Genomic DNA, 11,271 nt, shown 5'->3' with positions numbered 1-11,271 from the left:
CAATATCATCACCATGCCTTTCAGTGTCAGTAATGCCGATGTCATGGTGTTCCTAAACTGTAGTTTCTAAAATATTTGGCAGGTCAGATAGTATTTGTGGACTAAACTACCAACATGGACCATTTCTCAACTGCTGTCTAATGGAGAGATATGTGAAAGGTTCACTTCTGTTGAGCGAATAGATGAATAATCTGACCTCAATATTTGTGGCGTTTTCTGCTTCTCAGACCTCTAGAAGGAGCAGTTGTATTTCTTTACCATTTTGCTAAGTAGCTTACCAGTACCAGCACTTATTATTTGAGGTTACATTCCAGTTGTTCTCCATGCTTTTTCCTTTCAAATCATGAGAGTGACCCTGTATATTGCTGTCATTCTATAATTAAATGAACTGACCATGAACTTGATATAATACTGACTGGACCTTTTTCATGCTGTAAATGCATTTTATTGTTTTGCATATCTGGAAAAAGCTTAACTGAAATGGGCTGTTGCAACATGCACCTGCCTGTTATACTGGGTGCTGAGTATCATGTCCACTCTGAGACTACTTGTGCCGCCTTTTTTCAAACTTTCTTCAGGTGTACCTTGTTATCAATGTGACTTTTTACAAGGTGGTTTTGTTCTATGCAGTTCTCAAGTCAAATTAAATGGACTAGGAGAGGGGTTATTTAGTCTGCTATGTATTCTGCCTGACAGCAAGCCTGTGTGGTTTGGTTGCAGCAAAGTTTAGGAACCCAGACTCAGAGCTACCAAGAGCAAGATGCTAAATATTCACCTTGGGAAACCAAGACAGGAACAACTGGGCTCAACGGACAAATTTTCTGGCTGTGATTTTGAGCACCATGTGTGCAGAAGAGGTCTAAAAGAGAAACAGGTTATAACTGGTATGAGCAAAAAGGAAAAGGTTGCTGAGCTTGTGAATTTTATATTGCCTTTGCTACCTATACCCCTGAAAGGGGAAAAGATCGACTTCACAGACACAACAGCCAAGGACAGCAAAAAGAGTTTATACAATTTCCAAACAAAAACCCAGATCCTACTCAATTGGAAAGATACAAAAACCAGCAAAGGACCACATAGCAGCTTATAAGAGCTACTAACAGGGATTATGAAAGGAAATCTGAAAGGGACATCAAAATCAATAGAAATGTTATAATTACATGAAAGGAGAGCAGATGGCAGGAGCAATGTTGGTCTTCTAAAGACTGAAAGTAAGAATATTATCAAAGACTATGTTGGAATGGCGGACATATTGAATAATTACATCTAGAGTAGATTAGGTTGAAGTTGAGAGGCAATGACTAATGGATTGGGAATAGAGATTGTGGCTCAGTGGTTAGCACTGCTGCTTTACAGTGCCAGGGACCCGCATTCGATTCCACCCTCGGGCGGCTGTCTGTGTGGAGTTTGCATGATCTCCCGTGTCTGCATGGGTTTCCTCCAGGTGCTCTGCTTTCCTGCCACAGTTCAGACTAGGTGGAATAGTCATGCTAAGTTGCCCAAAGTGTTTAGAGATGTGTAGATTAGGTGAGTTACTGGGGATGGGTTTGGGTGGGATGCTCTGAGGGTCAGTATGGACTAGAACATAGAACATAGAACATAGAACAGTACAGCATAGAACAGGCTCTTCAGCCCACAATGTTGTGCCGACCATTGATCCTCATGTATGCACCCTCAAATTTCTGTGACCATATACATGTCCAGCAGTCTCTTAAATGACCCCAATGACCTTGCTTCCACAACTGCTGCTGGCAACGCATTCCATGCTCTCACAACTCTCTGCGTAAAGAACCTGCCTCTGACATCCCCTCGATACTTTCCACTAACCAGCTTAAAACTATGACCCCTCGTGCTAGCCATTTCTGCCCTGGGAAATAGTCTCTGGCTATCAACTCTATCTATGCCTCTCATTATCTTGTATACCTCAATTAGGTCCCCTCTCCTCCTCCTTTTCTCCAATGAAAAGAGACCGAGCTCAGTCAACCTCTCTTCATAAGATAAGCCCTCCAGTCCAGGCAGCATCCTGGTAAACCTCCTCTGAACCCTCTCCAAAGCATCCACATCTTTCCTATAATAGGGCGCCCAGAACTGGACGCAGTATTCCAAGTGCGGTCTAACCAAAGTTTTATAGACCTGCAACAAGATCTCACGACTCTTAAACTCAATCCCCCTGTTAATGAAAGCCAAAACACCATATGCTTTCTTAACAACCCTGTCCACTTGGGTGGCCATTTTAAGGGATCTATGTATCTGCACACCAAGATCCCTCTGTTCCTCCACGCTGCCAAGAATCCTATCCTTAATCCTGTACTCAGCTTTCAAATTCGACCTTCCAAAATGCATCACCTCGCATTTATCCAGGTTGAACTCCATCTGCCACCTCTCAGCCCATCTCTGCATCCTGTCAATGTCCCGCTGCAGCCTACAACAGCCCTCTACACTGTCAACGACACCTCCGACCTTTGTGTCGTCTGCAAACTTGCTGACCCATCCTTCAATTCCCTCGTCCAAGTCATTAATAAAAATTACAAACAGTAGAGGCCCAAGGACAGAGCCCTGTGGAACTCCACTCACCACTGACTTCCAGGCAGAATATTTTCCTTCTACTACCACTCGCTGTCTTGTTGGCCAGCCAATTCTGTATCCAAGCAGCTAAGTTCCCCTGTATCCCATTCCTCCTGACCTTCTGAATGAGCCTACCATGGGGAACCTTATCAAATGCCTTACTGAAGTCCATATACACCACATCCACAGCTCGACCCTCATCAACCTTTCTAGTCACATCCTCAAAAAACTCGATAAGGTTTGTAAGGCATGACCTACCCCTCACAAAGCCGTGTTGACTGTATTTGATCAAGCCATGCTCTTCCAGATGGTCATAAATCTTATCCCTCAGAATCCTTTCTAACACCTTGCAGACGACAGACGTGAGACTTACCGGCCTATAATTGCCGGGGATTTCCCTATTTCCTTTCTTGAAGAGAGGAATTACATTTACCTCTCTCCAGTCCTCAGGTACGACTCCAGTGGAGAGCGAGGATGCAAAGATCTTCGCAAGTGGCGAAGCAATTGCATTTCTCACTTCCCAAAGCAGCCGAGGACAAATCTGATCCGGGCCTGGCGACTTGTCAATCTTAATGTTTGACAAAATTTTCAGCACATCAGCTTCGTCTATCTCTATCCATTCCAGCATGCACACCTGCTCTTCAAAGGTTTCATTCACTACAAAGTTGGTTTCTTTCGTAAAGACAGAAGCAAAAAACTCATTTAGGGCTTCCCCTACCTCCTCAGGCTCCACACACAAGTTCCCTATGCTATCCCTGATCGGCCCTACTCTTTCTTTGACCATTCTCTTATTCCTCACGTAAGTGTAAAATGCCTTTGTGTTTTCCCGGATTCCTTCTGCCAAGCCTTTCTCGTGCCCCCTCCTGGCTCTCCTCAGACCATTTTTGAGCTCCTTCCTTGCCAGTTGGGTGAAGGGCCTGTTTCCACACTGTAGGGATTCTATGATCTATGAAACGCATCTAAATTGACGCTTAGCCCATTTCTGGTAAAATTCTGTGAAGTGCCTTGCTGAATCCACACAACTGTCGGTAATACAGTGTGGTCTGTGCAAATAAATGGAGGTCTTTGTTGCACAGATAAATGTGATTGCATCTATGGGCCAGAAAATGTTTAAATGTTATCATCAGCACCACATTCTGGTTAGACTAAAGCTTCTAAGCAGGTCATGTTCTTGTAAAGAGAAAGGTATTGTATTTATTTAACCTTTAAAATCTTTAATCTGCCCTTATATTTCAAACTCGATGAAGTACATTTGAACTGTCATCGCTGTTATGAGATGGGGAAATGCAACAATCAATCTGCACGCAACAAGATCCCACAAACAGTTAGTGATCAATAAATTCTTTAAACTTAACTCATGCCTTCTACTGAATATATCTAAATAGAACTGTAGATATGAAAATTTATGAGTTTGTCTTGGCAGACCTGAAGTACAATTTTCTAAATTATTCTTGTAGATATTGCACCATCGTTAGCACTATCTATGCTGGATCTAGAAGGAAATGTACTTCAGACTGGACCTTGTTCTACATGTTAGTGCACAGTTATCAATAGATTATTTGCATGAAAATTAGAGAGTCAAGGGGATTTTTAAAACTCAATAGCAGTACATGTCACTATACACCAAGTCTGCATCATAAGAAGGGAGTATCCGTTGCGACTGATATCTGTTCACTTGTCAGAACTGCCAACAATTTCTAACATGGAAAAGCATGTATTGAACTCATTGTATCGATCTTTATAAAGTCACAAATTGTGCTTCTATATTGACTTGATTTCAACTTTTGTAGGCGGGCTAAATGACTTCCAAAATCCAGCAACTGCCACTCATGTTGTTCTCAGTATTATTCAAATGTCTGAGGTCAAGGCAGAATTTTTCCTCTTGATAATGTTCAGAAAATGGTAAAAACACAAAACTGGAACTTCTGAAGACAAGGCTGACAGTCTTCATAATTGAAAAACTTTCACCTTTGAGGAAATTAAGATAATACAGGCCACGTTTCACAAGGTAAACTTGCAAGCACAATTTATTTAATTAAATGCAATACATGTCAAAGTGCTTCACTCTGCAATATTGCAGTGGGTTTATAAGGAGGCAGTGACACCAACTGAATTAAGAAGAATTCACTCGGCAATACAATCACATATACAATACAGTCAGTTAAACTAATGATGCTGACACAATTATTCTTACACAATTGGCAATAATATTCTGTTTGCCCCTCAAAATGTTGTTTTCGCTGACTCTCTCTCTCCTCACAATATTATTGTGCATATTTTGAAAACTGATGCAGAGAATAAATGAAAGTCTAAATCTGAACTCCACACATTAGACGTGAAATATACACTTGACTTGACACCACAGAAGAGACAGTAACATAATTAGTAACCTGTACCTCACAGTGGAATAGTGATTCATTTTTTCCCATTCTACCCTACATTGCAGACCACATTGCAGTGACATTGCTGTCCTAAACTTTGAACACTGATTGTGATTACAGCCCTGTTCATTGATCAACTTGTGATAAAACCAAGAGAACCGTGTCAACAATGTATGATGCCTGCAGGATCTTCATCTGATATTCAGCTCTGATTTTACAACAGGTAACCATATCTGACAGTGAAGAGTACAGCTGAGAACTCAATTAGTCTTCATGACACTCAACGTTTGATGTCTTTGCAGTCAACTTGGATTTTCAAAGTATGTTGGTCCTTCTGAAGGTTGTACCTCTGAACATCCTTTATTGTGGGCATTTGAATTTTGTGTTTACATCTTTCTATAATTTCCTACAATTATCTATATCATTTTTTCAACAAGTTGTTTCTCTGTCCTGGGATTCCTGAGGACTTTTGAAATAGGCCCAGATCGTAACTTTCAACTTATTGCTGTAATAGTTGTATCAGTAGGTTTATTGATTGCCTTTTTGGTGCTTGAGGTTCGACACAAAGCAACCATGCATGCAATGATCATCAGACATCCAAAACACATCAGGGTTAACTGAACAATACCAAGTGTTGTCATGGGTGTTGTTAGCGAATTTCTGAACATTTTTGCAGTTTCATCATCAAGAGTACCTGTCTAGGATTAAAAATAAGTTCAGAACCTTCTCTATGCATTGCACATTATAGCATCACCTTCTATCAGTACAGACAGCAAGCAAAATTGCAAATAAGTTCCACTAATTATACAATTCTTAGAACACCAGATGTGGATTATTCAGATCTCAAGCGATTCATTTATGTCATGATTGATTTGTAACTTAACTCCTTCAAAGCATACAAACAACAAAAAAGAAGAGATTCTGGAAAATTAGACAGAAAAAAACTGTAAAAGATGACAAGATATGGCTAGGAACAGAAATAGAAACTTGCAAGTGGAATTAAGGCCAATGTAAAGAAATTTACAACTACATTAGTTAAAGATTGTCAGTTGCCTTGTAAGCTGTTAACTTATCAATGAAATTAAGCTAATGGCAGAACAAACTGAATATTAGTTTGTATCAATATTCACTGCAGAAGAAGAAAACAATGTATTACACAACCAAACTAAACTGTTACGGAATCAAAGATTGAAACTCAATAAAATTTATGTAAGCAAAATAATAGAAATGAAGAAAATAAAGGCAGTGAACAGTGACGGATTTCTGTAAACAGATGGTGTCCAAATACATAGGCATCTACATCTGGAAAATAGAAGAGCTGGGAGATGGGCAGCAGTCTTCTGAGAAGCAGGTAAAGATTTTGAGCAGGCTGTACACCACCTTCAACATGACAGAGCACTGCACCATTAGTTGCAACAAGCAAAACAGGAATTAATTGACCCTCAGTTCCAATAGATGTGAGCCAGGTGTGGTGATCACTCATTGATAATTCATTTGTTGCTGTTTGTAAGGCCAGAAGTCCCTGTCTATTCCCAGAAGTATATAAGGTTTACGCTTGCGTTTTTCTTTACTTTAGTTGTTGCTAAATGAGAGTGAACCTTTTCAGCCATTTTGAAGACATTCCAGGGTGTGATGGTCCCTCTTTGAATGATTAGAAAATGTCCGGCTACACTGAGCATTGGGAAAGAGTAGCACTCCCTTAGACAGGGTTGTAAGATGGGATTATGATAAGGATGGGTCACCTCTGCAGCTTTGTTATGAAGTAACAATACATTTACAAACATGCACTTGTATTGGGAATGAACTGTCAGCCATGCCATTTGTCCCTCAGAAGTTTTTCCTTTCAGTTCCCCTACCTCTGAGTGCAATGTGAAGGGATACTTCTGGTTGGCAACACTTGACCTGATGCACACTGACCTTTAAAAATGGTGCTAATGCTGGGAATCTCAGTAGGTTCGAGCAGTGGCAAACACTTTTGCTTCTGGTGAAAGGGAATATCGGATGAGTAGAGCACCATACAGGCTTAGTGCATAGTTAATGAAGCAAGTTTCGGAGAATAGCATGGGGAATCATATGAGCAATTCCCTTTGCATGGAACCTGCCACTGAGATGTTTAATATATGTGTCTGTATATAATATTGTTGCAAAGTTAAGCAGAGTGCTTGTGGATGGGAAGGCAGGATGTTAGAATTTGGTGTTTGTAAAATGTTGTTGCTTGTAAATGTTGGCATTTGTAAAATGCTATGGGGAAAGCAGTGCATGTCCGTTTAAAAGACAATGTGTTTTTTCTGTGCTGACAGACTTGAAAAAAAAAGTCTGAGTTTGCAGGTGCACAGAGTACCTGAAATGGAAATGTTTATAGCAGAGGCTGTATGGTTAGCATTCAGGCAGCAGTTTTGTTTTGTTAGCAAGGCAACCAGTTTGAATGTCAGCCAATTAATTTAAACCAGGCACTGAGAGACTAAAAACCAATTAAATTTACATCTGATGGTTTTGACGACCTAGGACCAATCCTATTGTAAGAAGTTAATAGATCATTAAAGGTGTAAAAGAAAGGGCCACTTGAAAACTGGCGTGGGAGCAACTGCCAACTGATACAGTTAACAATCATTAGTTCTAACGAGAAAATAGCTGGCTCCTGCAGAATTTTCTAAGCTCTCAGAGTAACCACATCTGACTAAAGGTACAGTGACACTCTTAGCTAACATTCCTGATACAAGAATTCAACAGAGAAAGGTGTTACTGACTGAAGATCAGCGGAAAAGGCACAAAACATTCTGGAAGACATATCTTGGCTTTGAGAGATTGAGTTTTGATTTTTTTTTATTATTTTGGTTTATATGAGGGATTTGTATTTATTGTAACAGCATACCATTAGAATTTTGTTTTATTCAGGAATAGTGCGTAGTTAAGGGGGAATTTTCAGTTTTTTAACAGTTCAGTTAATCTATTCATTGTAGAGTTAGATAAATAAATTGTTACGTGCTGATTACAGAGTGAGTGAAAGGAGTCTGTTTCATTTAACCACATCTTTATAACAGGTTGATGGTGAGAGGCAGGTTATACCATTTTTCACACTTCTTTTAACAGATTTTAGTTTCAGGTGAGCATCTCTGGGTGTTTCGGTACTAGTTCTCAAAGTGGAGTCGACCTCTGCTTTATAACGATATATATATATGATTCCAAATTGAATTGTTAATGCTAATAGCCTCAAGACACCAAGGGATAGCAATCAACGTTACACCAACACAGGATCAAAAATACATATATCCTTCAAATTATTTTCTTCTTCTAAGTTATTCCTTTTGTGGTTAATTTCCCACCATCTTTATTAGTTGTTCTTCCCATATCTACATTTGTAGTGATGTATTTGTCCTGCATTCATGAGTCTAAATCCTTCCACTTGCTTACATTATTTACTATCTTGTGGTATACCCTCACACTACAATGCATTCTGTTTTCAAAGACTTTTTTGAAATTATATAATCAGATCAGTTGTGATTTTACTGAATGACAGAGAAGGCCAGAGGGTTTGAATGGCTGCACTTCATTCATGTGTTTGCATTTTGGTATGATTTAAATAAACTTGCTTACAGTACTGATTCTAGGTGTCACTAAGAACAGAAAATACAATAACATCAATATTTGTGTTTGCCTTTTTAGTAGAACCTATGTTTATGAATATAAAGCTGCAGTTTGAAATATCCCCTTACCTCATTGAGCCAAACAAGTGGAAAATATGTTGGCTTCTTAATATTCTTTAATATGCTACAGAGAAAAAATATTCTGTTTAAAAAACATGCAACATCCATTTTCAGTAACTATGAGCTTGTCACATGACTGAACAGTTTCTAATCCAAATCATAATTTTTGCAGTTTGTCTGTGAAATGGTGCTTTATTTTAACATATCTCCCATACTATGCTGGTCGACTTACTGTCTCTATTCTTCATAATCTTCCGTTCCTCCAAAACTCTGTTCTATGTATCTCATCCTTTAAATGGTTGCACTTGCCCCATATTCACGGACCCTTGTTGGTTATCAATGCTATAAAGTTTCAAATTTATCATCTTGTAGCCATTGTGTGTTGGTGGGTTTGTGGGCTACCCTGATGCCAAGAGGTCCGAGTAGTCTGGCAGTCATTTCGGAAATGTCTTTGATGTAGGGGAGAGTGGTTATGGTTTCTGGGCCCGTTTTGTCTGTTTGTTTGGGTTTGTCATCTTGTATTTAGATTACTCAACCCCCTCCTACTTCCTGTGAAAACTCCTTCAGCTTTACAACACCCTGCCCAAACTTGCCTTTCCCCTCACTGTGACCCTTTATAGACTCTTCATCCTTATTCCCACCATTGACTCTGTCAAATCCTCACGCTGGAGTTCTGCCCAGCTCTCCCTACTCCTTAAAGCTGTTCTAAATTAAGAAAAAAACAAGCTTTTGCATGATATTCCTTTCCTTGGCGTCTTATCTTAATTTCTGCCTCCATGAAGCACCTTATGATATAATATGAATACAATATGAATGCTTAATGATTGGAATCGCTAGTATTTGCCTGATTTATTTTTGCCATAAAGTTCTGGCTGAAATTTAATATCTTCTTCACCCTAGGAATTTATCATCTAAATGCATTTCAATTCTACTATTATTTGGTATAATTACTTGGATATGTTTTGATAATACATACAAAAAATCAAACATACTCAATTTGCTTTGATGGTTTAAACATTAAGTTGATTTGTATTCGTTTAGCAACTCTCAAAGTAAATCCAGTGATCTGCAAGGAGGAAGAAAGTGTGAAGTTATAAGTCAGCAAAAAAAATTATAAAATATTAAAGATTATATCATGTGTATGAGATAAATAGGTAATTTAACCCATCCAGGGAGTGCATGATCCTGAACAGTATGTCTCAGTGTGAAATCTGCATTATACTGTTACAATTTTCAAATCCCATTAGTTGCTCTCTGAAGTTCTACCCATCATTGGTCGAGCTTCCAGATTGCTGGAAGATCAAGCACATGCGCATTAAATGTAAAGCGGTGGCCATGTTTGAGAAACAAGAAATGGCCCAATCTGTGTGTCATTACCCTTTTCCCAAACCACATCAGTTAAAAAAAGGAGGTAGGAGTTGGAAGTTTGATTTCACAGTTTAGAGTTTTCAACTCTCCAATCCCGCTATGTTTCCGCACTGTGGGTTGCTAAGAGTTAATTCCATTTCCCCTATCCCATATGAAACCACTTCATAAGCTTCACAAATGCTGTTAATTCTTGATCAATTAAGCAAAACTCTGCTTATCCTAGAGATCCATAGCTCCTGGAGGAAAATTACATGGCTCAGGAGATTCATTTTGGAAAGGCAAATTACACCTAATTACAAAATTACAACTGCACATACCAAAACCAATATTCCATCAATCACAGTCTATATACTGTATGTCTGAGGTTACCATATGGACTCTCCTTCTTAGCCTTTCCCCTTGCCTGAAGCAGGTTAACCTCAGGTTAAAGTGCCACAAGTTACCTCTTTAATGAGAGAGCAGTCCCATGGTCTGGGAAGATTACAGCAACTCCTACTTGGAAAAATATTAGTAAAGTCCTAAACACTTGATATTTTTGCAATGTTTTCGTGACAGCTTTATTTAGCTCTCGATACTGGAAGTAGGATGTGGGGTAAATTTACTCGTGGTGAAAATGTCAGAAGAGGAAAATAGCTGAGCTGTGATATTCTCACAGTCATTTTCCAACTCATTAATTATTTCTTGAGAGAACACAATTACTCACTGCTTTCGCTGGAAATAGGTGAAAATGCATTCAAACAATGATGAAGGAAGTAAAATGCTTTTAAAAACTAAAATAATCACTTACAGGTTCCACATCCAGATAGGTTTGATGTGCTTCCTTATTGGGATTTATCCCATCAATTGCGTTCACGATTTCATCACTTGCATATAGAAAGTGAGGGAGTGAAATATAAATAGGTTTGCCTGAAATTGAAACATACTATTACATGCAGTTGCAAGATACAGTACGATGAATGGAGTACCTCAGGAGATAGAATTTAGGTCACATTATAACAACTTTGTACATCACTAATTTTGAAGAAGGAATCTAATAATCAATGAAGGTTAGGCACTGGTCCATCAAAAAAATAAATGAACTGCATTTTGAAAAGACACAACGAACGATCAGAAAAAGCATAAAAATGAGAATGGCCATTCAGCCCATCCAAACCATTGTTCTTCCAAACCAAGTGCATTCTATTTTGATGTGAACTCTTTCCCAATCACCCCTCACCCATCTCATTTTAGGGTACATTTTTGACTGTCTCAAT

At 39.0% G+C, this 11,271-nt stretch overlaps 1 protein-coding gene across 1 annotated transcript in view; it reads right to left on the bottom strand.

Moving 5' to 3' along the window:
- Positions 1-4,564: 4,564 nt before the first annotated feature.
- cd36 (CD36 molecule (thrombospondin receptor)) overlaps positions 4,565-11,271 on the bottom strand; it is a 30,285-nt gene continuing 23,578 nt past the window's right edge. Inside the window, exons 9-12 of the mRNA XM_048554181.2 lie at positions 10,806-10,924; positions 9,643-9,716; positions 8,660-8,714; positions 4,565-5,644 (exon numbers count right to left, since the gene is read on the bottom strand). Of these exons, the coding sequence (XP_048410138.1) occupies positions 5,441-5,644; positions 8,660-8,714; positions 9,643-9,716; positions 10,806-10,924 (452 nt within the window). The 3' untranslated portion in view covers positions 4,565-5,440. The remainder of the gene's footprint in view (positions 5,645-8,659; positions 8,715-9,642; positions 9,717-10,805; positions 10,925-11,271) is intronic.

The sequence above is a fragment of the Stegostoma tigrinum genome, chromosome 25 (genome assembly GCF_030684315.1).
Source record: "Stegostoma tigrinum isolate sSteTig4 chromosome 25, sSteTig4.hap1, whole genome shotgun sequence".
In the NCBI taxonomy this organism is placed as follows: Eukaryota; Metazoa; Chordata; class Chondrichthyes; order Orectolobiformes; family Stegostomatidae; genus Stegostoma; species Stegostoma tigrinum.
The sequence above is the reverse complement of the archived record's forward strand: the minus strand, read 5'-3'. Positions and strand labels throughout refer to the sequence as shown.